General features: G+C 41.5%; 1 protein-coding gene across 1 annotated transcript in view; it reads left to right on the top strand.

Annotated features, from left to right (window-relative positions):
- The window catches only part of LOC308659558 (transient receptor potential cation channel subfamily V member 2-like), a 35,839-nt gene extending 9,359 nt beyond the window's left edge, over nucleotides 1-26,480 (top strand). Inside the window, 15 exon segments of the mRNA XM_081313284.1 lie at nucleotides 526-659; nucleotides 1,923-2,075; nucleotides 2,962-3,102; nucleotides 5,058-5,356; nucleotides 6,051-6,227; nucleotides 8,316-8,474; nucleotides 9,144-9,239; nucleotides 12,225-12,295; nucleotides 13,506-13,671; nucleotides 14,189-14,255; nucleotides 15,592-15,899; nucleotides 17,753-17,791; nucleotides 17,796-17,854; nucleotides 18,003-18,100; nucleotides 24,628-26,480. Of these exon segments, the coding sequence (XP_081169410.1) occupies nucleotides 526-659; nucleotides 1,923-2,075; nucleotides 2,962-3,102; nucleotides 5,058-5,356; nucleotides 6,051-6,227; nucleotides 8,316-8,474; nucleotides 9,144-9,239; nucleotides 12,225-12,295; nucleotides 13,506-13,671; nucleotides 14,189-14,255; nucleotides 15,592-15,899; nucleotides 17,753-17,791; nucleotides 17,796-17,854; nucleotides 18,003-18,100; nucleotides 24,628-24,725 (2,065 nt within the window). The 3' untranslated portion in view covers nucleotides 24,726-26,480.
- The last annotated feature ends 574 nt before the right edge of the window (nucleotides 26,481-27,054 follow it).

The following is a 27,054-nucleotide window of genomic DNA, read 5'->3' as shown; positions in this document are numbered from 1 at the left end:
ATTGGAATAGAATTAGAATAGAATAGAATAGAATAGAATAGAATAGAATAGAATAGAATAGAAAATATGGAATAGAATAGAATAGAATAGAATAGAATAGAATAGAATAGAATAGAATAGAAAATATGGAATAGAATAAAATAGAATAATATTGGAATAGAATAGAATTAGAATAGAATAGAATAGAATAGAATAGAATATAGAATAGAATATTAGAATAGAATAGAATAGAATAGAATAGAAAATATGGAATAGAATAGAATAGAATAGAATAGAATAGAATAGAATAGAATAGAATAGAATAGAATAGAATAGAATAGAATAGAATAGAATAGAATAGAATAGAATAGAATAGAATAGAATGGGACCTTGGAGGTCTTCCAGTCCAGCCCCTTGGTGGGTGAGGGGATCTGTGGATGAGCCCAGGGTATTTCTGGGCAGATCTTTAGAGAGCAAATGGTCTGGCCAGAGGACTGAAGGATCGAATCCCTCCTGGACCCCTTTCCTTTCTTTTCTCCTCTCCAGACCGGATGACCCACATCGCTTCAACAGGGACCGCATTTTCGATGCCGTGCTAGCAGGAGACCCTGAACTGCTCAATGGCCTGAGCGATTATCTGCAGAAAACGTCCAGCTTCCTCAGTGACACTAAATATAGAGGTAGATCGCTTCTTGCTGACTCTCGTGCCTTTACATCAGTGTAAAAAAAATGGATAAGCTTCATAAAGATGCCAATAGAAGAGAATATTTGTAGCTCAGCAATGTACTCTGGAGCCCTCGGTGCTCTCGGAGCTGGGTGGTTTCCTCGCAGACGTTTCACGACCCAGCTAGGGAACATCATCAGTGCTCGAAGGGAGGGGGGTTGTGAAAAGGAGGAAAAGGAGGAGGAGGAAGATGACTGTGGAGTCCTCAGTGCTCTCTGAGCTTCCTGGTTTTCTTGTAAATGTTTTGTGACCCAACTGGGCAACTTCATCAGTGGTAGAAGACAAATTGGGGTTGGAAGGAGGAGGAGGAGGAGAAAGATGACTGTGGAGTCCTTACTGCTCTCTGAGCTTGATGGTTTTCTTGTAAATGTTTTGTAACCCAACTGGGCAACATCAGCAGGGCTAGAAGACAAATTGGGGTTGGAAGGAGGAGGAGGAGGAGGAGGAGGAGGAGAAAGATGACTGTGGAGTCCTTAGTGCTATCTGAGCTTGGTGGTTTTCCTGTAGACGTTTCGTGATCCAACTGGGTAACATCATCAGTGCTAGAAGATAAATTGGGGTTGGAAGGAGGAGGAGGAGGAGGAGGAGGAGGAGGAGGAGGAGGAGGAGGAGGAGGAGGAGAAAGATGACTGTGGAGTCCTTAGTGCTATCTGAGTTTGGTGGTTTTCTTGTAGACATTTCGTGATCCAACTAGGTAACATTATCAGTGCTAGAAGACAAATTGGGGTTGGAAGGAGGAGGAGAAAGATGACTGTGGAGTCCTTACTGCTTTCTGAGCTTGATGGTTTTCTTGTAAATGTTTTGTGACCCAACTGTGCAACTTTATCAGTGCTAGAAGACAAATTGGGGTTGGAAGGAGGAGGAGGAGGAGGAGGAAGATGATTGTGGAATCCTTAGTGCTCTCTAAGCTGAGTGGTTTTCTTGTAGACATTTCGTGACCCAACTGGGTAGCATCATCAGTGTTAGAAGGGAGTGTGGGATTTGCTCTCTGTTTATATACAGGAGCTACAGTAAACCACAGCCTAATCAAGGACCCACCAAGAACACTCCCACCAATACTGACAGGGTGATCCGGTGGTATATATATATATCACAGTGAATTCTGGGAGTTGAAGTCCACCCATCTTCAAGTGTCCAACGCAGAGAAACACTGCTCTAGGAAGATGGAAGATGGGGCAGGCACCATCCGAGCATCCTTTCCTGGACTTCTTTCTTCCAGATGGGAAGACGGGCAAGACCTGTTTGATGAAGGCCTTGCTCAATTTGAAAGACGGACACAACCCCACCATCCCTTTGCTCTTGAAGATAGACAAGGAGACCCAGAATCCTAGGCCTCTGATCAACACCGCTTGCACTGACAGCCACTACAAAGGTAAGGCTTCTTCTTGGGACGGTGAGGGTGGAGTACTCTGCTTTGTAGGGTGGGGTGGCTGGAAGTCGGTCTTCAGTTGGGATAGTTTGGAACTCCTTCCTTCCTTCCTTCCTTCCTTCCTTCCTTCCTTCCTTCCTTCCTTCCTTCCTTCCTTCCTTCTTTCCTTCCTTCCTTCCTCCTTTATGCTGCCTTCTTCTCTCTTGCTGCCTCCTCCTCCTCCCTCTTCATCTTGGTTCTCCTTCTTCATCTTGATTGTTCATCATCATCTTGGTTCTTCTACATGGCCCTATGGCGGCTGCCATCTTGCCTTTTTTGTTTTTGCTTTAAAAGTTTTACTGATTTTCTATTTTTACATTTAAGTATTTCAAAAGCAACATGGCGGCTGGGTTGACCGATAGTTTAATAACATACACATTTCTATAATACAAATCTCAAAGTACCACATTAAATATTTCCTCTCTTTTCCCCTTTCACATTTACTGTCTCTCAATTGAACCAATACAATTCTTATTCTATCGATTGAATAAAAATAACATTTTCACAGTTATCAGTAATGTTTAACTTACACATATCCTAGTTATTTTAACATTCAATCTTTGTAGACAATCATGTCCTAATCAGTTTTCCCAATTTCCAGTTTCCCCATTAATATTTAAATTTAACAACTGATTACAGTTTCCAAATTTTGAGTGACCAAAATTCCCATGATCAAAGTCATCGCACAGTCTAATATTCAGGATACACATCTTATCTATTCAGACATGTTCTATTTCACACCATCTTACATCATCTAATTAGTAATCTTGCCTTTTTTTGACCTAAACTTCCAGACACCACGGATAACCCTTCCATCTTTCTCCACTGCCATTTTTCACCGTCTCTGCAGGCCACACAGCTCTCCACATCGCCATCGAGAAGAGGAACTTAGATCTTGTGAAGCTCCTGATGGAAAATGGTGCTGATGTCCACGTCAAAGCTTCTGGTCACTTCTTCCAGCAGCAGCGCAAAGGGGCGTGCTTTTATTTCGGTATGGCAGCAGAAGAAAACCCAGTTTTCATTCCGCAGAGACACAAGTGGGTACCCACAGAGGTTTTTACAGCCAAGTGAACTTTTTAGGACTAGATGAGTTTTTACATGAAACTCATTATTCTGGATTGTAGACTGAGATGCGTTATAGCCCCGATCCAGATAGCATAAACTCCAAAAAATGGTTTTAAACAAATATTTATTGTCCAGGAATCCTAAGCAGAGACTTACGTTTGCTGTAGGTACATCTGTCCATATTCATATCTGTCCATTCTCGCAGCTAAAAAGGAATAATTCCCCATCTCAGCTAGGCATGGTTACAGATGCCAATTAATGTGTGCACGATGCTTGATTAAACAAAGGCTTTTACAACCTGGGCATGTAGCCAGGACATCTTGTAATAAACTTTGAAGCCACTCCCACTGACTAGATAAAATATTTGTTGTTAGCTGCGAAGTCGTGTCCGACCCATCGTGACCCTATGGACAACGTTCCTCCAGGCCTTCCTGTCCTCTACCATCTTCTGGAGTCCATTTAAGCTCACGCCTACTGCTTCAGTGACTCCATCCAGCCACCTCATTCTCTGTCGTCCCCTTCTTCTCTTGCCCTCAATCTTTCCCAGCATTAGGCTCTTCTCCAGTGAGTCCTTCCTTCTCATTAGGTGGCCAAAGTATTTGAGTTTTAGCTTTAGGATCTGGCCTTCTAAAGAACAGTCAGCCATGATAAGATATAGGACCGACCAACAACTAGACTACATTTCTCAGAGGCCATCTCTTAAGGAGACAGCATTTAAGCCTTTAAATGCTAAATGGTCTAACAGTTATTTTAAGGATACAGCTTTTAACCCTAAATGCTCTAACACAGTTCTTAATTCCTAAGCTAGCTATATAATGGACCAGATGACTATATATTGGTCCAGCACACTCATCGAATTGGGTACTCCACGCATTTTAACCCAAAATTTGTACTCATCATTTGTTTGGTACTCAACGCATAAGCTAGAACTTGTCGGTGTCGGCTGCCTTGTGACTTGCTACCTTATTCCTTATGGGAAAATAATAATAATAATAATAATAATAATAATAATAATAATAATAATAATAATAATAATAATAATAACAATAATAATAATAATAATAATGTTGGAAGGGACCTTGGAGGTCATCTAGTCCAACCCCCTGCTCAGGCAGGAAAAAATGTGTATGGTACTCATCTTTTTTGGTACTCAACATGTTTTAACCATAAAAGAGTTAAAAGTAAGAAAGATTAAAGAAAAAACAATTTACAACTGTCGCGGCTTCCCACGGACATACGATTGCTGTTCTTGGGCTTTGCAACCAGCATGTGACAAGCAGACTTAATACAGAAAGCAGAAGTAAAAGCCTAAACTGCAGTCCCATTGCTTAACTGCCCAAGGGGAAGTGAGATTGTCGGCCCATTGCAGTCATGTGATGTTTCATGGCACTTAGTGATAGAGCTACAGGTCCCAATTGCGGTTGTTAAGCAAGGATTTCCCTGTCTAGATGCTGAACACGGGAGAGGATTATGTCGGGCATGCTATGGTGCAAAAAATGCAATTGAATCCATTTGCTGTACAAATGTTTTTCCAGGGGACACTGTAGACAGTGGCTGGGTTCAGCCGGTTCGCACCACTTCGGCAGAACTGGTAGCTAATTTTTTTTGTTGCCCAGGCCGAGAACGGACTTCCAAAAGTGGCATCCACACAGAGAACCAGTTGTTCAAGTATTTGAATCCCACCACTGACTGTAGATCAGGGACGTCCAACCTTGGGCACCTGAAGACTTGTGGACTTCAACTCCCAGAATTTCCCAACCAGCCATGCTGGGTGGGGAATTCTGGGATTTGAAGTCCACAAGTCTTCAGGTATCCAAGGTTGGACGTCCCTGATCTAGATGCTCAATGCAAGCTTGGGCCATCGTTCTCTCTCTCTCCCAGGTGAACTTCCTCTGTCCTTGGCTGCTTGCACCAACCAGCCAGAAACCGTCATGTACCTCCTGGATAACCCTCACCAGAAGGCCAGACTGACCGAACAAGATTCCATGGGCAATACTGTCCTCCATGCGCTGGTGATGGTGGCCAATGACACGAAGAAGAACACCGAGCTCGTGGTCAACATGTATGACATGATCCTGATGAAAGGGGCCGAGATCGACTCTTCCTGCAAGTTGGAAGAGATTGAAAACAGGAAAAAGCTGACCCCTTTGAAGCTGGCCGTGAAGACTGGGAAAGTCGAGGTAGTCCCCCTCCTTGTCCATGACTTACAAATATTCGTTTAATGACCGTTCGAAGTTACAACGGCACTGAAAAAAGAGACTTATGATCATTTTTCATACTTAGGACCGTTGCAGCATCCCTTTGGTCATGTGATCAAAATCTAGACACTTGGCAACTGACCTGTACTTATGACGGTTGCAGTGTTCTGGGGTTATGTGATCAATATTGCGACCTTCTGGCAAGCAAAGTCACTTAACAAGCGTGTGACTAACTTAAGCAGTGCAGTGATTCACTTAATAACAGTGGCAAGAAAGTTCTTAAAATGAGGCAAAACTCACTTAACAACTGTCTTGCTTAGTAACAGAAATTTTGGGGGGGCTCAATTGTGGTTGTAAGTCTAGGACTAACTGTACTTAACCGTATTGTTTGTCTGACTACGTTGTGGTGTGTTACCTTGACCTCATTGTGCATTCTATCACATTTTCTTGATCTTGGAGATAGAGTAGAAAAAAAGGAGTGATGAAACTAGTCAGGTGCAAGAGGATAAATTCCAAAGAGAATCAAGTTCGAGGAGAAGGTTTTTTTTATTATTATATAGATTAGTTATCAGAGGTGACTTCAAGAATGCCAAGATGATGGCTGGATACCAAGATCATTTTGACTTGAGCCCTAGAGACAGCCCTGTCACCAACTCAAGTGTTTTGGTCTCCCCAGATCCTCAAGCACATTCTCCACCGAGAGATCAAGGATCCCAAGTTCCAGCAACTTTCGCGCAAGTTCACCGAGTGGACTTATGGTCCCATCCACGTCTCCCTCTACGATCTGACCTCCATTGACACCTGTGAGGAGAATTCAGTGCTGGAGATCCTGGCCTACAGCAACAACACTCCAGTGAGTAGATCCAGTCAAGGATGGTCCTTCTCTGGATCTTCTCTGTCCTTTTCTTCCTTCTCCTCTCCTCTTCCTTCGTCTTTCTTTCTTTCCTTCCTTCCACTGTCCCTCTTTTTCTCCTTTCTTCCTCTTTTTTGCCTTCCTTCCTTCTTCCCCTTCTTTTTTCCTTCCTTTCCTTTCCTTTCCCTTCCTTCCTTCCTTCCTTCCTTCCTTCCTTCCTTCCTTCCTTCCATCCATCTATCCATCCATTCTTCCTTCCTTCTTCTGGGGAAACCCTTTTTGAAAAAGTTGGCTCAGGATCATTTTTTTAGAATTTATAAGGTGCTTTATTCTATTTTCTTTGAACTGCTTTGTGAATAAAGGGCAGTGTTATTTTCATCCAGTTTCTATATGTGGAGGTTTAGATAAATTCAATGCTTTCCCCATACTGGTCTGGGCTGAAATTATAGGGGTTGTATCTAGAGAGTGTCTCCAAACATTTCAGCAACACAACACAACACAACACAAGGGTCTCCAAACACCTCAGTCTGGGGTTCAGTTCTGACCACTTTGGAGACCACTGGTCTAGTGGGGACTGAAGACAATGCTACTAACAGAGAAGGTGTACTTTGAATCTCCCTTCCTTCTCTGTTAAGTTATTTAAATTTAGCAGCTGGAGCAATGGGGTTGTACAGTGAGCCAAAACACACAGTTGTGGTTGGTTGATTGGAGAGTGCTGGCTCCTGTGTGAGGCAATCTGCGCTGTGATTGGTTACTGTGAGCGTGGAGGGGGAGGTTCCCTCTTTTCCCGCCTTTTTGTTCTGGGTGCTCTGTGATTCACCTCACGATGCTCCTGTTTGCCTGACTATCTAGTTTGCTGTATATGTAGATGTAAAATATATTTCTTTATATAAAGCTACTGTTGACACGGAATTAGGAGACAGCATAGGAAGTATCAATTGTCTTTGGGCACTTGCAGAGTCATGGATGCAGGGTCATGAAAGGACAACAAGGAAAACACCCAATGTCCCAAACCACCAGGGAACGTACAATGTCTTTAGGGCAGGGGTAGGCAACCTCAGCTCTTTTATGACTCATGGACCAACTCCCAGAATTCCTGAGTCAGCTATGGGAGTTGAAGTCCATGAGTCATAAAAGAGCCGAGGTTGCCTACCCCTGCTTTAGGGGAACACCCAAAAGGGAACATTTTTAGCTATTTCTGCTTTCTCCCTTCTTAACTAGAGTGTGCCAGACTTACTGGGTGAAATCTTTATCTTATGTGTGTCAGCTTCGCTGGGTGGATTGCTTATGTAATCAAAAAGAATAAATACAAGGATTTCTTGTCATTCGGGGCTTCTCTCTTTTAGAGGAGCCCATCTTTGTTCAGCTGAATAAAAACGTAAAGCTTAAAGGCAGCTTTTGGTTTCCTGTATTTTTTATCAAGCAAAACCTCAGAACCTGCACAGCACTACAAGTATGTGTCAGTGTCTCTGATTTCATTTGGACACCGGCTGAGCAATTCCCTGACAGTTTAGAAACCAGAGTGGGTCCCTTCCAAAAGAATAGTGGGAGTCATACCCCTGAGGCAAAGAGATGCACTCATGTTGATACATTTCAAAAAGGAGAGGAAAATGACTGATACACACATATTTAAAAGTAAAAATCTAATAGATCTCAGGTTACTTCCTATCCTTCTGTTATCAACGGAGAACAACTGTCTTAGTTAAAGGAAATATTTGCATCTTGTAGTTGATTTGTGGGAGAGTGCCATGTGAGGCAATCTGTGCTGTGATTGGTTGCTGTGGGTGTGGAGGGGGAAGTTCCCTCTTTTCCCGCCTTTTTCTTCTGAGCGCCCTTTTGTGCTGTGTGATTTACCTCATGATGCTCCTGCTGTGTTTTACCTCATAATGTTCCTGTTGTGTTGATTTACCCCATGATGTTCCTGTTGTGTTGATTTACCTTACGATGCCCCTGTTTGCCTATCTAGTTTGCTGAATCTATGTAGATGTAAAACATTTTTATTTATATAAATACAAGTTTGTGTCAGCATCTCTGACTCCATTTTCTACACTAGCAGTTGCTCAATTCCCTGGCATTTTCCCTCCACAGAACCGGTACAAAATGGTGGTCCTGGAGCCTCTGAACAAGCTACTTCAGCACAAGTGGGAATGCTTCATTAGAAAAAGGTTTTTCTTCAGTTTAGTCCTCCATCTGATTTTCATGCTGGGCTTCACAGCCACTGCTTACTACCGGCCTCTAAAGGGTGAGGTAAATAGTCTTTAAATAAATGGATGCCTTTGATAAAGGGAATGGGGTGATTTTGAGTTAGACCCTTTCTGTAAGTCCATCTGAACTCTCTCTCTCTCTCAAAAAAAAGGAGAATACCTAAAGGTAGTCCTCGACACGACCACAATTGAGCTCAAAATTTCTGTTGTTAAGTGAGAGATTTGTTCAGTGAGTTTTCTCCCGTTTCTTGCCACTGCTGCTAAGTGAATCACTGCTGTTGTGAAGATCTACACCAGGAGTACCCAATCTTGGCAACTTTAAGATTTGTGGACTTCAATTCCCATGGCTGGCTGGGGAATTCTGGGAGTTGAAGTCCACCCATCTTAAAGCATGCTGGCTGGGGAATTCTGGGAGTTGAAGTCCACCCATCTTAAAGCATGCTGGCTGGGGAATTCTGGGAGTTGAAGTCCACCCATCTTAAAGCATTCTGGCTGGGGAATTCTGGGAGTTGAAGTCCACCCCTCATAAAACAGGCTGACCAGGGAATTCTGGTAGTCCACCAATCTTAAAGCATTCTGATTGGGGAATTCTGGAAGTTGAAGTTCACCCATTTTAAAGCTGCCAAAGTTGGGGAACACTGACCTGAAGGATCTGCCATATCCTCGGTGCCGAAGTCTCTGTTCTTAGCCTGTTCTCTTCCTGTGTTTACAGCCTCCTCGTCCAATGACAATGACTATCAAGGACGTAGTAAGACTTGTTGGGCCTGTGTTCATTTTGATTGGTGGTATTTATCTCCTCATTGCTCAGGTAAGGTGTCCTTTTCGTTTACAGCTCCTCTAACCACAAATGCATTTTTCATAGATGCAGTCCTTGTCTTACGACTATTTGTTTAACAGCCAAAGTTAAAAGAGCAGTGAAAAAAAGGGTCTTGCTTGCACCTATGACTTTCTTGACTTGTTGCAGCAACTGTAAAGTTGCAACCTTAGCTGGTAGCACGTATTTATGATGGTTGCAGCATTTCGGGGTTATGTGATCGCCATCTGAGACTTCCCCCAGCCGGCTTCTGACAAAAAAAAGTCAGCAGGCAAAGCCAGATTCACTTAATGACCATGTGATTCGCTTAACAACGGCAGTGGCTACTTCAGCACAAGTGGGAATGCTTCATTAGAAAAAGGTTTTTCTTCAGTTTAGTCCTCCATCTGATTTTCATGCTGGGCTTTACAGCCACTGCTTACTACCGGCCTCTAAAGGGTGAGGTAAATAGTCTTTAAATAAATGGATGCCTTTGATAAAGGGAATGGGGTAATTTTGAGTTAGACCCTTTCTGTAAGTCCATCTGAACTCTCTCTCTCTCAAAAAAAGGAGAATACCTAAAGGTAGTCCTCGACACGACCACAATTGAAAAACGTTCATATAATTGGGTGGGATTCACTTAACAACCGTTCTGCTTAGCAAGGGAAATTGCAGTCCTAATCATGGTCAAGATGGAATGCCTCTTCTACAAATGGTGTTTGCAGCCTTGTGCTTGTCATAACTCCACCTACAGGCAACCCTTGACTTACGACCATTCGTTTAAGAACAGTCGGAAGTTCAAATAGCATTGAAGAAGTGTCTTACTTCTTGCACTAATGACTGTTGTAGTCAGTGCTTTTTTTTGTCATAGAAGCCACAGATTTTCCGCGTTTTAAAAGTAACTTTTGAAAAATTGATGTTTGGTCCACGTGGACTTGAATCACCCTGTCGAGCGTAGCAAGTCGGTGGCAAAATCATTAAATGCGGGCTGCTTGTGTGTCGAGTCCAATGCATGCATACTTTGTCCACACTGGTTGTGATGGCGCTGCTCGGCTTGTGGCACTGATCGGCTTGTGATTGGTCATGTGGTCACGTGCTGAGTGCTTATTGCAGGCGGCAACCATTATGTTTTGTTACACAACTGACATGTGTGGGTGTATGTACAGTGATTGACAAAGTGCGGAAAGGTAAATAATTTCTTTTAAAAAAATCGTTGAATTGAAAATCTTTAAATTTTTAGTGTAAAAGTGTGACCCCAAATTTAAAAATGAAAAAAAATTACTAATTACTTCTCAATCACCGGTCCTGCTAAGAACTGAATATTATTTTTTTAAAAAAAAAGATTAACAAGGTGTGAGTTCCGGCACCTTTTTTCTTACAAAAAAAAGCACTGGTTGTAGCAACCAAAAGATTGCAATCTTAGATAGTGCCATGCATTTATAATGGTTTTGGCATCCTGGAGGGTCACGTGATCACCACTTGTGACCTTTCCAGCCAGCTTCTGACAAGGAAAGTCAATGGGAAAGCCAACAGGGAAGATTATCCCAAAGGTGCTTTTTAAAGAGGCAACTGGACTTTTTTTGGTTTTCTTAGAAGACGTTTCGCTTCTCCTCCAAGAAGCTTCTTCAGCTCTGACTGGATGGTGGGGAATGGAAGGATTTGTACTCCTTGCAGACAGCCAGTCTGTCAGCACCCACCCCCATCCACGTCTTAGGAAAACAAAAACTCTTGGAGTGAGTTCTAGTCCAAAAGGAATTTTTACTAGGACATGTTTGGTTGTGGAAATACAAGACAGGACCTGGTATTGTTTTACAGATTGAAACTTTATAAAGAGTTCCCGGTTCAACCCCCCTTCCCTCAACCCCATTTGGTCAGCCCCCCCATCATTTACTTCGTGTCATCCCTTTCATGGGAAAAAGGGAACTTCGGATCTTTACGGTTATTGCCTTCTTCCTTTACAGATTCAAATGGAGACACAGGCCAGATGCCTTCTTCCCTAACCCTCCCCTTTGTTCCCCCAGTTCAAAAGGTTTCCCTTGGTCTTTGAAATAACCTAAGGCAGGCTGAATCCACATCCGCTCCTCCTTCCTCGGGAGATGGCAGAATCCGGGGGGGGGGATAATGTTTTAAACATACATTTATGAATGTGATATAAATGGATTTTGACACGGTCATTTGCCATCTTTTGGAGAGTCCTTGAGGCTGCTTGGAGATTTATCTGTTCCAAGAAATCTCCACACCCATTTGCACCACTCAGGTGACCCTGGGGACATAGACAAACCTCCAAGTGGCCTCAACGACTCTCCAAAAGAAGGCAAATGACCAGCTGTCTGCGAGGAGTATAAATCCTTCCACTCCCCACCATCCCAGTCAGAGCTGAAGAAGCTTCTGGGATGAGAAGCGAAACGTCTTCAAAGAAAAACAAGAAAATCCAGTTGCCTCGTGAAAAAAAACCCTTTGGGACAATCCTGACCTGGAGGATAGAGAATCTCCATCAACATTCAGTAGGGAAGATGGTAAATTGCAATCATGGGGTGTTTCACTTAACAACCTCACTGTTTAACAACAAATTTTTCTGGTCCCTATTGTCATAAAATGAGGATTACCTGTATTCATACTTGCATTTGTATTGTATTGTATTGTATTGTATTGTATTGTATTGTATTGTATTGTATTGTATTGTATTGTATTGTATTGTATTGTATTGTATTGTATTGTATTGTATTGTATTCATACTTGCATTCCTGCAATTGATATGGGACCAGTGGTCTGCGGTTAAAGGTTTAAGAACCCACTCTTCTCAAAAAATTGCTGCCACCGTGCCGTGGCATGAACTGTGGCACAGCTGACTGGCACGCTAGGTGGAAGCACTCTGAAGAGCCTTGCAGAATCGCCCCAAAATTAACAATTAGCCAGTGTGAACCCAGTCTTGCACACCCCTTCCCACATCCCTGTCATAATGCAGTGTTCTGACCTCTCTCCCTGTTTATTCCCTTTCAGAGTTTTTACTTCTGGAGAAGACGCTTTTCGTGGAAAAGTCTCCTAGTGGACAGTTGCTTCGAAATATTCCTGTGCGTGCGTACGCATTGCTGTTTTTCTGGAAGGGTTAGATATAATATGCACCGGTCTTACCGCTAATCGATCCCAAATCCTAGCGGCTGTCACATATAATTGTCAGTCGCTTTGCTTTTCAGAGATGCTCCTGTTACATTCCCTTTAGCTTTGTTTTTAATTTCTTTTTATCCCACCTTCATTATTTTTATACATAATTCAAGGTAGGGAACACGCATAATACTTTACTCCTTCCTCCTATATTTTTACCTACGACAACAACGCGGTGAGGTGGGTTGGGCTGACGGAGAAGGATTGGCCCACGGTCAATTGGCCAGCTTTATAGGTGAGACTAGAACTCTCCGTCTCCTAGTGATTGCCTCAAAATCACCCAGTGGGATTTTACACCTTTGGTAAACCAGCCAGGAAACATGATCAGATGAGCTAATTCTACTTTATTGTAAAGCTGCATTAACAGAATCTTGCAGGCCTGAAAGTATAAATCTCCCGCTGATTCTTTGTACAGTTTGAGAAAACAGGGCACGTCCTTTTTCTGTTTTTTTCTCTGCCCGTTATACAGCTGTGGGCTTTGTCCTCTCTTATCTGTTCATTCCCTAAGCCAGAGGTCACCAACCTCTGGGCTGCAGCCTATTTGCCACCGGGCCACATAAGTGGCTGGCTCATTACCGCAAGCACCGCGGGGGTTCACAGTCCCACTCATGCGAGCAATGGGGGCTGATGCACATACATGTGCATGCGCACGCATTCCCTCCCCCCCCCCAAAACCCCGTCCCTTCCTTCCCTCCTCCCCCTGCTCTGGTCTGCCAACCCCAAAAGGTTGGGAAACTCTGTGTCATGGTGCTGACAGATGCACTTCTTCAAAGAACCTCAAGGCATTGTTTACCTTAAGGAGTCTTTTAATCAAAAGAACATAGCTTAATCAAGAGAGCAAAGCTTCGGCACATACATGGTCCAGCCGAAACTGTAGAGCAGTTCCATTCTTTCTTGTCTGGCTTTCCGGTCCTTTGGAAAATACGTTGACCCCCGTCTTCTTTGCAGCAGTCTCTCAAATATTGGAAGACGACTATCATGTCACCCCCCTGTCTCCTTATTTTCTCTAGACTGGCCAGACCCAAATCCTGCAACCGTTCTTCATATGTTTTGCCTTCGGGCCTTTTAATCGTCTTAGTTACTCTTCTCTGCTTCTCTTTCTCTCTCTGGACTTTGTAGGTTTGTACAGGCACTTGCCATCCTGGCCTCATCTGTGATGTACTATGCAGATGTGGAACAATACGTGCTGCCCATGGTGTTCGCCTTGCTTTTGGGCTGGGTGAACATGCTCTACTACACCCGAGGTCTCCAGCAGATGGGAATCTACATCGTGATGATCCAGAAGGTAGATCAAACAACCGGATCATTTCCGCTTCCAAAGATTGGATTGCTTCTGATTTCACAGGGCAGCTCAGAAGCTAAACGAAGCCAGTTCAAATTACAGGTCGCCCTCATTTAGAAACCACAGTTTAAACTGGTAGCTTGGCCATTAAGTGACGTGGTTCCAGAGTGGAACATCGCAACGTTCACGATCTGACTTCTGCTTTCTTGCAAAGGCTGTAAATGCAAGGACAAGGTTACTTTTTCAACATTACTTGGTGGCAACGTTGCTTTTTCGTCATGAGTGCGAAAGATTGCTGTACGAGGCAGTTGTTAAAGGAGGACAACCTGTCTTTATTTATTTCCTGCCCGGTTAACTGGTGTTAGCAACATTGGCAATAGACGTGAATGACCTACAGCAGTGATTTTCAAATTGGGCACCTTGATATATTGGTGGATTTGGGGAACTGAAGTCCGCCCGTCTTAAAGGTGCCGAGTTTGAAATTCAGCCATCTCCATATTGCTTCTCATTCTCGTTCCAGGCCATCCTGAGGGACCTTCTGCACTTCCTGATGGTTTATGTGATCTTCCTATTTGGCTTTGCAACAGGTGAGTGTCATGGTGATGGGGGAGGCACAGGTGAGCATAGCCAAGTTAAGCTCTTTCTTAGTTCCACCCGAGCAGGAGGGTGCCAAGGATCAAGGAGAGGTCCTCTCTTGGTATCCCAGGTCTGTTTTGAACTCTGGGAATCCTGTCTACGATAGCTGGGCTAGAATTTACATTAGGAAGGATTTCTGTGGCAAGTGTGCTTTAAAAAGGGTGAGTAGATTTCAGTTTTGAGCAGACAGAAGCTCCACCAGCTGAATCCAGACAGAGTCTCTTGTTTGAGAAGGGTGGCCATAGAAATCGAATGAATGAGTAAACAAGTGACTGAATGAATGAGTGAATGAGAATGAATGAGTGAATGAGTGAGAGAATGAGTGAGTAAACGAACTAATGAATGAGTGAATGAATGAGTAAATGAGTGAATGAGTAAATGAATGAATTAATGAATGAGTGAACGAATGCATGAGTGAATGATAAACGAGTGAGTGAATGAGTGAATGAGTGAGTAAATGAATTAATAAATGAGTGAATGAATGAATGAGTGAATGAATAAAAAAGTGAGTGAATGAGTGAATGAATGAGTAAATGAGTGAATCAGTGAGTAAATGAATTAATAAATGAGTGAGTGAATGAGTGAATGAATGAGTGAATGAGTGAATGAATGAGTGAATGATAAATGAGTGAGTGAATCAGTGAATCAGTGAGTAAATGAATTAATAAATGAATGTGAATGACTGACTGAATGAATGAGTGAATGAATAAACGAGTGAGTGAATGAGTGAATGAATGAGTAAATGAGTGAATCAGCGAGTAAATGAATTGAATGAGTGAGTGAACGAATGAATGAGTGAATAAATGAGTGAATGAATGAAAGTGAATGAATAAATAAGTGAGTGAATAAATGAGTGAATGAGTGAATAAAGGAACGAGTGAGTGAATGAGTGAATGAATGAGTAAATGAGTGAATTAGTGAGTAAATGAATTAAATGAATGAGTGAACGAATGAAAGTGAATAAATGAGTGTGAATGAGTGAATGAATGAGTGAGTAAATGAATTAATAAATAAATGAGTGAATGAGTGAATGAATGAATCAATGAGTGAAGGAATGAATCAATGAGTGAAAGACTCAGCCATGGAAAGAGCATGCAGTAAAGAATTCAGAGTCTACATTTCTTGGGATCTTGATGCAAACAAAAATGAAACAATAAGCTCAGTTGAAGAAGTAAGGGGTCCTCCAAAGATCAACCAGCCACTTTGGGTCTCCTCTCCTTTAAACGGAGGAGTTTCCCCCAAACATTGCGCGGAGGAAGGGCTGAAATTTCCAATGACTCCTTGCAGCTCTCGTCATTCTCACCGGGGACGCTTCCCATTCTGCCCGCAACGAGTCCCTCCCGCTCAGCGACGACTCTAAAGACCAGGCCGTATATTCGGGGCTATTTCAGACTGCCCTGCAGCTCTTCAGATTCACCATCGGCATGGGCGACCTGGAGTACAACGAGAAGTTGAAGTACAGTGACTTTGCGATGCTGTTGGTCCTCCTCTTCGTCATCTTGACCTACATCCTCTTGCTCAATATGCTGATTGCCCTGATGAGTGAAACCGTTACCAACGTCTCCGGGTACAGCCAGAGCATCTGGCACTTGCAGGTAAGGCCCCTTCGATCGGGACGGGGGCCATTTCTGGCCCAGCGGTGGCTTAAATGGAACCAGGTTCAAAGACTCGGTAGAAGAGAAGATTTGTTAGTTCAGGGTTCAGCTGCTGCTCTCTGAGCTTGGTAGTTTTTTGGCAGACATTTCATGACCCAACTAGGTAACATCGTCAGTGCTAGAAGGCAGGGGCAGTTGTTCTATTTATGTACCACTGGCTTTCCTTGTCAGTGTCACTGGTAGTTCTTGATTAGGCTGTCATTTAGTGTTTGATTGTCTCATGTTCCCTTGTTCAGTCATGAAATGTCTGCAAGATAACAGTCAAGTTCAGAGAGCACCAAGGACATCATAGTCCTCTTCCCCTTCCTCCCTTATCTATCTATCTATCTATCTATCTATCTATCTATCTATCTATCTATCTAAGATTTGTTTTTCTTTGCAGATATTTTCCAGGGGGCATAATTGAGGACAAAGTAACTGGGGAGGGGGGGGGAAAGAAAAAACAGAATAAGTATCCCAAATCTTTCTAAAACTGCTAAAAAACCTGCTTCAGAACTTTCATCTGGGGCACCCAGCCCAGTATATCAAAGATCGATTGACGCTGTGCTTCAACAAGAAAAAGTGAACAATTTCCAAAAGGAAATGCAAACAACGTTACAAGCAATTGAGGAAGCAATTGTTTCACGTAAAGAAGATACAAAAAAGAAACCATGAGGAGACAAGAAACAATCTGGATAAGATAAAGGAGCAGGTCTTCAATATAAGAAAACTTTCAACAAATGATTACAAAGAATGAGCAAAGAGTTCAGAAAACGGAAGATAAATCAGAAGAAACGGAGAAAAAGATGGAAGGAAATAAAAGAAGAAAATCAAAGACCAGCACAGGCAAATGAAAACTTGGAGGGAACAGTTGCAATATTGGAAATGGAAAAAGCATCACATTTTTTTTAAGATTACAGAACATACCTGAAGACAAGGAGGAAGACCTAACAGATTTGATTACTAGCTTGTTTGCTGAGGCTCTAGAAGTGGGAAAAGATGAGATGGAAGGAGAGGTAGATCAAATATATAGACTCAATTCAAGTTACGCAAGGAGGCATAGAGTCCCCAGGGAGGTACATGTTAGATTCGTGAAAAAAACAATTAGAGAGGAAATATTGAAGACAGTGAGAGATGAACCACTGTTGTATAGGGGGGGAAAAGAATTTGTGGTCTTGAAACAGGTACCTAAGAGGATAAGAGACTCTCGAAAATAATTTTTGACTATAAAATTAAATGAAAAAGGAGTGAACTTTAGATGGTTAGTCCTGGATCCATAGCTCAGTACTCAGCTGCTTAGGCCTTCCGGAAAGGCCTGACTGCAAAATGCAGGCCCAAATGCAGCTGCAGAACTTCGGCCCCAGAAGAAGTGGACCAGCTGGGTGGTGCTGTCAGTGCCGGAGGTGAGGTAAGGCCTACCCTGAAAATAAGACCTGGTGCCTCTTTTGGAGGCCAAAAAGAAAAAAGAAAAATAAGACCCGGTCTTATTTTGGGGGAAACACGGTATCTATCTATCTATCTATCTATCTATCTATCTATCTATCTATCTATCTATCTATCTATCATCCATCCATCCATCCATCTCTTATCTATCTTATCTCTCTCATGTCTTTTCTCTCCCTCTCCCTCCTCTCTCCCTCTCTCTCTCTCTTTCACATCTATCTCTTCTCTCCCTCTCCCTCTCCCTCCTTCTCTCTCACATCTATATCTTCTCTCCCTCTCCCTCCCTCCCTCCTTCTCTCTCTCCCTCCCTTCCTCTCTCTCCCTCTCTCTGATTTATAAGTTCTCTTCAACCAACCACTCTCTATTTGCAGAGAGCCATTGCTATTCTGGAGATAGAGAGAAACTGGATCTGGAGCTGGCTGCTTCCTCACCGTCGGCTCCGAGGAGAAGAAAGACCAACGGTGGTTTTTCCGGTAAGCTTAACCACATGCCCGCTTGGGGTATGAAACACGCCGTTTCAGAAATGGACCTTCTCTTGAGCAAAAAAAGGAACGCAGGACACCTGCGGAGACTGGCGAGATTCTGTTACTGCTACTTATAACTCCTGGGGTCTTTTTCTAGCGTGGAAGAGGCAAACTGGGAAGGCTGGGACGAAAAACTCGATGCCCTCAGAGAAGACCCTGCAGGATTCAACCTTCTGGAGAAGGATTCCTCTTCGGGTAAGACTACGTCAGGAGTTGGTGCCCACAGGTCTCCGTTACTTTCTAAACTGTGGGTTGGGTTCTACTGAACGGCCTTGAAGTGAAAGAATAGTGTTGTCCCGGGAAACTGGTTCTGCCCGGCGTGCAACACTGACTAAACCGCACACCAAGGCGGGAATTTACAACAGCTTTCTTCTGCCCAGAAGAAAGGACACAGGAACTGCTTGCCACCAGAAATCGTGGGCACTGCTCCATCACTGGAGATTTTTCAGAAGAGACTGGACATTCACCTGTCTGAGACGCAGGGGGCAGGGGGATGGACTAGAAGACCTCCAGGGTCCCTTCCAGCTCTATTCTATCCAGGGGGATAACAATAACAGAATAACCAGAGTTGGAAGAGACCTTGGAGATCATCTAATCTGACCCCCTGCTCAGGCAGGAGACCCTATACCATTCCAGACAAATGGCTGTCCAGTCTCTTCTTAAAAACATCCAGTGTTGGAGCACCCACAGCTTCTGGTGGCAAGCTGTTCCACCGGTTAATTGTTCTCACTGCTTATTTTTAGGTTGCTTCTCTCCTTGGTTATTGCCCATTGCTTCTTGTCTTGCTTTGTTGTCTTTTAAGCATTTAAAACTTTTCTCTTTCATGGACTTTTTTTTTGAAGAAAGGGATCATTCCCAACAGTCGTGGGCAAAGACTACGCCTCCCATAATGCATTTTTACAGATATTCCCACTTCAAGCCATCCCCTCTTAGGTCACCCTAAGACCCCCCCCACTAATGTTTATTAATATTGCTTAGGATGCAGGGGCAATACAAGGTAGGTCCTTGGCCTGTCACCAGAATTGAGCCCAAAATTGACGTTGCTAAGTGAGACATTTGTTAAGTGAGTTGAGCCCCATTTTACGACCTTCCTTGCCACATCTGTTAAGTGGGTCACTGCAGTTGTTAAGTGAGACACACGGTTGTTAAGTGAATCTGGTCCCCCCCCCCCCCGGGATGCTGCAAATGTCATAAATATGACAAGCATCAGAATTTTGATCATGTGACCACAAGGGATGCTGCAATGGTCGTAAGTGTGAAAAACGGTCATAAGTCACATTTTCCAGTGCCGTTGTAACTTTGAACAGTCACTAAACGAACTGTTGTAAGTTGAGGATTCCCTGGATTCAGCAACCATTAGCACATTTACTCCCCCATTGCCACTAACTTAGCGCGCGCACACAGCCTTGTACGTTCCCCTTGTCTCTTGCATTATTTGCAGAGTCAGCAAAAATATATTTCAGCATAATCATCCAGCTTTAAATATATTTTAAGCACATCTCTTCAGACAGTCGCCCTGTCTGTGTCTACATTTGAGGTTCCGTTTCTAGCGAGCATTTCCTGGTGATTTAGCAAGCTTCCTCTTCATGCAACAACTCTTAGCTAACTTTAAGGCAGCAATAGCTCTAAAAGGCCAAAGAGAATAGAAGAGAATAGAATAGAAAATACGTAATGTAATGTAATGTAATAGAGTAGAGCAGAGTAGAGCAGAACAGAATAGAAAATATGGAATAGACTAGACTAGACTAGACTAGACTAGAATAGACTAGACTAGACTAGACTAGAATAGAATAGAATAGAATAGAATAGAATAGAATAGAATAGAATAGAATAGAATAGAATAGAATAGAATAGAATAGAATAGAATGGAATGGAATGGAATGGAATAGAATAGAATAGAATAGAATAGAATAGAATAGAATAGAATAGAATAGAATAGAATAGAAATAAGAATAGAATAGAATAGAGAATAGAATAGAATAGAATAGAATAGAATAGAATAGAATAGAATAGAATAGAATAGAATAGAATAGAGAATGGAATGGAATGGAATGGAATGGAATAGAATAGAATAGAATAGAATAGAATAGAATAGAATAGAATAGAATAATGGAATGAGGTAGAAGAATAGAGTAGAGTAGAGTAGAATAGAAACAGGAAGAAGAAAGAATAGAATAGAATAGAATAGAATAGAATAGAATAGAATAGAATAGAATAGAATAGAATAGAATAGAATAGAATCAGGAAGAAGAAAGAATAGAATAGAATAGAATAGAATAGAATAGAATAGAATAGAATAGAATGGAATGGAATGGAATGGAATGGAATGGAATGGAATGGAATAGAATAGAATAGAATAGAATAGAATAGAATAGAATAGAATAGAAAAGAATAGAATAGAAATAAGAATAGAATAGAATTGAGAATAGAATAGAATAGAATAGAATAGAATAGAATAGAATAGAATAGAATAGAATAGAATAGAATAGAATAGAGAATGGAATGGAATGGAATGGAATGGAATAGAATAGAATAGAATAGAATAATGGAATGAGGTAGAAGAATAGAGTAGAGTAGAGTAGAATAGAAACAGGAAGAAGAAAGAATAGAATAGAATAGAATAGAATAGAATAGAATAGAATAGAATAGAATAGAATAGAATAGAATAGAATAGAATAGAATAGAATCAGGAAGAAGAAAGAATAGAATAGAATAGAATAGAATAGAATAGAATAGAATGGAATGGAATGGAATGGAATGGAATGGAATGGAATGGAATGGAATGGAATGGAATAGAATAGAATAGAATAGAATAGAATAGAGAATGGAATGGAATGGAATGGAGTGGAGTGGAGTGGAGTGGAGTGGAGTGGAGTGGAATGGAGTAGAATAGAGTAGAGTAGAGTAGAGTAGAGTAGAGTAGAGTAGAGTAGAATAGAGTGGAGTAGAGTAGAATAGAATAGAATAGAATAGAATAGAATAGAATAGAATAGAATAGAATAGAGAATGGAATGGAATGGAATGGAATAGAATAGAATAGAATAGAATAGAATAGAATAGAATAGAATGGAATGGAATAGAATAGAATAGAATAGAATAGAATAGAATAGAATAGAATAGAGAATGGAATGGAATGGAATGGAATGGAATAGAATAGAATAGAATAGAATAGAATAGAATAGAATAGAATAGAATAGAATAGAATAGAATAGAATAGAATAGAATAGAATAGAATAGAATAGAATAGAAAAGAATAGAATAGAAATAAGAATAGAATAGAATTGAGAATAGAATAGAATAGAATAGAATAGAATAGAATGGAATGGAATGGAATGGAATGGAATGGAATGGAATAGAATAGAATAGAATAGAATAATGGAATGAGGTAGAAGAATAGAGTAGAGTAGAGTAGAATAGAAACAGGAAGAAGAAAGAATAGAATAGAATAGAATAGAATAGAATAGAATAGAATAGAATAGAATAGAATAGAATAGAATAGAATAGAATAGAATAGAATAGAATCAGGAAGAAGAAAGAATAGAATAGAATAGAATAGAATAGAATAGAATAGAATAGAATAGAATAGAATAGAATAGAATAGAATAGAATGGAATGGAATGGAATGGAATGGAATGGAATGGAATGGAATGGAATGGAATGGAATAGAATAGAATAGAATAGAATAGAATAGAGAATGGAATGGAATGGAATGGAGTGGAGTGGAGTGGAGTGGAGTGGAGTGGAATGGAGTAGAATAGAGTAGAGTAGAGTAGAGTAGAGTAGAGTAGAGTAGAGTAGAGTAGAGTAGAGTAGAGTAGAATAGAGTGGAGTAGAGTAGAGTAGAGTAGAGTAGAGTAGAGTAGAATAGAATAGAATAGAATAGAATAGAATAGAATAGAGAATGGAATGGAATGGAATGGAATAGAATAGAATAGAATAGAATAGAATAGAATAGAATAGAATAGAATAGAATAGAATAGAAAAGAATAGAATAGAAATAAGAATAGAATAGAATTGAGAATAGAATAGAATAGAATAGAATAGAATAGAATGGAATGGAATGGAATGGAATGGAATGGAATAGAATAGAATAGAATAGAATAGAATAATGGAATGAGGTAGAAGAATAGAGTAGAGTAGAGTAGAATAGAAACAGGAAGAAGAAAGAATAGAATAGAATAGAATAGAATAGAATAGAATAGAATAGAATAGAATAGAATAGAATAGAATAGAATAGAATAGAATAGAATAGAATAGAATAGAATAGAATCAGGAAGAAGAAAGAATAGAATAGAATAGAATAGAATAGAATAGAATAGAATAGAATAGAATAGAATAGAATAGAATAGAATAGAATGGAATGGAATGGAATGGAATGGAATGGAATGGAATGGAATGGAATGGAATGGAATGGAATAGAATGGAGTGGAGTGGAGTGGAGTGGAGTGGAGTGGAGTGGAGTGGAGTGGAGTGGAATGGAGTAGAATAGAGTAGAGTAGAGTAGAGTAGAGTAGAGTAGAGTAGAGTAGAGTAGAGTAGAATAGAGTGGAGTAGAGTAGAGTAGAGTAGAATAGAATAGAATAGAATAGAATAGAATAGAATGGAATGGAATGGAATGGAATGGAATGGAATGGAATGGAATGGAATGGAATAGAATGGAGTGGAGTGGAGTGGAGTGGAGTGGAGTGGAGTGGAGTGGAGTGGAGTGGAATGGAGTAGAATAGAGTAGAGTAGAGTAGAGTAGAGTAGAGTAGAGTAGAGTAGAGTAGAGTAGAATAGAGTGGAGTAGAGTAGAGTAGAGTAGAATAGAATAGAATAGAATAGAATAGAATAGAATAGAATAGAATGGAATGGAATGGAATGGAATGGAATGGAGTGGAGTGGAGTGGAGTGGAGTGGAGTGGAGTGGAGTAGAATAGAGTAGAATAGAGTAGAGTAGAATAGAGCAGAATAGAGTGGAGTAGAGTAGAGTAGAGTAGAATAGAATAGAATAGAATAGAATAGAATAGAATAGAATAGAATAGAATAGAATAGAATAGAGCTGAAAGGGACCTTGGAGGTCTTCTAGTCCAGCCCCTCTGAGAACCTATATACCATCTCAGACAATAGGATCTTCTGACCTCTTCTTCATTAAAATAGGTGGAACCTGACTTAACAGCAGTAACTGTGAGAAGGAACTTAGTCCTAGTGGACCAACCCTTAAATAGGAGCCAGCCGTGTGCTGCAGCTGCCAAAAAAGCCAACACAGTGCTAGGCTGCATTAACAGAGGGACAGAATCAAGATCACGTGAAGTGTTAATACCACTTTACAAGGCCATGGTAAGGCCACACTTGGAATACGGCATCCAGTTATGGTCACCACGATGTAAAAAGGATGTAGAGACTCTAGAAAGAGTGAAGGGAAGAGCAACAAAGATGATCAGGGGACTGGAGGCTAAAACATACAAGGAACAGCTGCTGGAATTGAGTATGTCCAGTTTAATGAAGAGAAGGTGACATGATAGTAGTGTTGCAATATCTCAGGGGCTGCCACAAAGAAGAGGGGGGTCAGCATCCAAAATGGGGGTCAAGTTATTCCCCAAGGCACCTGGAGGCAGGACAAGAAGCAATGGGTGGAAACTAAATTAAGGAATTAAGGAGAAATTTCCTAAAAACAGTGGAAAGGCTTTCCATCAGAAGTTGTGCTTGCTCCATCACTGGAGGTTTTAAAGAAGAAATTGAACAGTCATTTTGTCCAAAATGGTATACGGTAGGTTTCCTCCTTTTGCAGGGGGTTGGACTAGAAGACCTCCAAGGTCCCTCCCAACTCTGTGATTTGGTATTACAATATTATTATTATTCCGCTTGGGGGAATTTTAGCTGCTGTCCGCCAGCAGGTGGCAGTGTGACTCCACCAAACTGAATCCAGCCTGGCTGAATTCCAGGTTAAGGCCAGCCTCTCTTTCTCTAACCAGATAGTCCTCCACTTACGACAGGTCACTTAATGGCTGCAGTTACAACAAACCGACTTGAAGGCTGGTTACAACCCAGTTCCAAAGTTCTGGCGGTCGCTGCACCTAACTTTGATAGCATGACTGCTTGCGGCTTTTTTGCGGCCATTTGGCATATTTTGTGATAGCTTCACCCAAATCTGCCACTTCGCTTAATGACCGGGGGATTTTTTTTTTAACGACGGCTGCACAAAATGTCCTGAAATCAATCTATCTGTTTTACAACTGTCATGTCTTGCGACTGCAATAAGCAGATTCCATTATGGTCAGAAGTCAAGGGATCCCCAAGTTACGACCACACTGGAGCCCCAAATTGCTGTCGCTAAATGAGGCAGTCAGTAAGTGAGTTTTTCCCCAGTTTATGACCTTTCCTGGCACCATTAAGTGAATCACTTCAGGTGTTAAGTTAGTAACATGGTGAAGGGAATCTGGCTCCCTCGCCTGATTTGTCAGAAGGTCGTAAAATGTGATTCCCGTGACCCTGGGATGCCGCGATGGTCATAAATGTGTGTCAGTTGCCAAATGGTCTGAATTTTTGACCACGTGACCGCAGGGACGCTGCAATATTCGTAAGCAATATTCAGAAGTCACTTTTATCAGTGCCGCTGTGACTTTGAAGTGTCACTAAATGAATGGTCGTAAGTTGAGGACTATATATATGTAAATAAAACACTGCTTCCTGTGATACTTTTGCTCATTGCTCATATTTTTTTGACTTCTCTGTTACTCCAGAGTCGAAACTATGGGACTGGCTGCCCCGGAGAAAGTCGCGCTTGTCTTCAGTGGTGGAGGAGGAAGAGCGGGTGTCGCTGCAGGACTTAGGGCCGTAGGGAGAGAGGGGGGGGGACCTCAGCCACGAATGGACCGGCCTCAGCTGCTCTTCGATGGAAACAGAGGGTGGAAGTGCGTGCCTTTGGGCTGAGCTGACTCACTTAGTGGCGGGAGAATTCTGTGTATGCCTCAGTGCAGATCATAAGTTATCTGAGAGTGAAAAAACCAGCAGAGTTTAGCCCATAGCCTCCTCCTCCTCCTACTACTACTACTACTACTACTTTTCCTTTTCCTTCCCCTCCTGCTCTTCCTCTCTTCTCCTCCTCCTCCTTCTCCTCTCTCCTCCTCCTCGTCTTCCTTCTCCTCTCTTCTCCTCCTTCTCCTTGTCTTCCCCCTCCTCTCTTCTCCTCCTCTTCCACCTTCTCCTCCTTCTCTTCCTCCTCCTCCTCCTCCTCCTCTTTCTCCTCCTCTTCCTCCTCCTTCCTCCTCCTCTTCCTCCTCCTTCTCCTCCTCCTCTTCCTCCTCTCTTCTCTTCCTCTTCCTCCTCTTCCTCCTTCTCCTCCTTGTTGTCCTCCTTCTCCTTGTGGAACAACCTGCCTCCAGATGTTGTGGGTGCTCCATCACTGTAGGCTTTTAAGAAGAGAATGGACAGCCATTGGTCTGAAATGTTACAAGGTGTCCTATTTGAGGAGCGGGCTGGACTAGAAGACCTCCAAGGTCTCTTCCGTTATTCTGTAAAAAAGACGACAGTGCCACAAGACAGACACACTCACTGACACACACACACACACACACACACACACACAGAGAGAGAGAGAGAGAGAGAGAGAGAGAGAGAGAGAGAGAGTTTCACACACATTCTTCCTACCCACAAGATATATTTATGCAACAGTTTCGGCAAAGGATAAGCATAGTTATAACTGCCTCTGCAAAGTTTACACCTTTAAGTCATTAAATAAACAGCCCGGAATTATAAAAAAAATGCAATTGGAAAACTCGCGTCATTTTATGCCGTTAACGGGAACTCATCCAAGAAGCACAGGGGGTCAAAAAAAAATCAAGACGGAAGCCGCGCAATCAAGTTCCACTCTACATACACAGAAAGGATTGAGGATTGGGGGACAGAGATATGGGGTGGGGGAACTGGCTGCCTATTATGGTGCCAGACAAGTCTGGTCAGAACCAGAACGGGGAGCCATAACCGGGCCGCCAAATGGGCCGAGAGTCGAGAGCCGTGCTGTCCACAGGAGAAGAGAGCAGGCAGAAGACAAACCGGGAGCTGAGGGGGATAAAATTTAAAAACAGGACATGGATATGTATAAGTAAAAAAAAATATATTGATAAATGTCTGAACTGATCGTGTTATAATTAGAAATGTACTAACTTGAATGTGATATGGTAACCTGAGACATGTACAAAAGATCTTGTTATTGGACTATTGATTACCCAGTCACCACGCTGCTTTCTAAATATTTGGATGTAAAATTGGAAAATTAATAAAACTTGTTTCAAAAAAAAAGAAAAGAAAAGAAAAGAATTCAGGATATATTCGAGGAAAAGGAAGAAGAACTGATTGAATGAGCTGTTAGGAGAACTGTGGGGAATTGCAGAAGGAAGGAGGCTGTTTAATGAACATCAGTGGGGTCCGTTCCTCCAAAAATACTTTAACCAAATGGTCTTTCTTATTCCAAACAACATACAGAAAAACAGAAGAAAAACTACTTGATGATTCAAATGCATTGACTTGGAAAAGTTAGTCGGCAAAGAAAGAAAGCTAGAGTAAGGCTGAAGAAAATGGAGGTTTTGAGCCATTGGATGGGATACTATATTGTTAACTAGATGTTTGAATATGGTGGAGAATAGATAATTGCTAGAAATAGAAGTACTATGATAACTAGAAAGATAAGGTTTTTAACTAGAATATTAGATTTTGATATAAGAAGGGAAACAGGAAAACACTAAGAAGTTTGAATAATGAAGCTTTTGGTTACCCAAATATAACTCACTTTCAAATTATAAACAATAGAGACATTTTGAATACTAGTGGGAAATTTTTTAAAAAAGCGAAAACAGGATACTGATTGAACATATGGATCTTAAGTACAAATGCAATTAAGATATGTTTTGGCTAGAAAAGTAATCTAAAACTGATTTTATTGATACTATGAGAAAAAGATAACAAAGATGTCAATATTCAATTGTATATTTACTAATAACAATAAGAATTGTATTTGCCTAGTGTGGGAAAACAGATACTACTGGAAGAAGAGACGAAACGTGATGGTGCAATAATGGATCTAGACTGAAGAAGTTAATATATACCACTCAATTACTAATGGATCCAGAGAACACATTATCTATTAAGTACCTGATTGTAAAACTAGAAAA

Source organism: Vipera berus (genome assembly GCF_964194415.1).
Source record: "Vipera berus genome assembly, chromosome: 1".
NCBI lineage: Eukaryota > Metazoa > Chordata > Lepidosauria > Squamata > Viperidae > Vipera > Vipera berus.
Note: the sequence above shows the minus strand (reverse complement) of the source record. Positions and strands in the feature narration are given on the sequence as shown.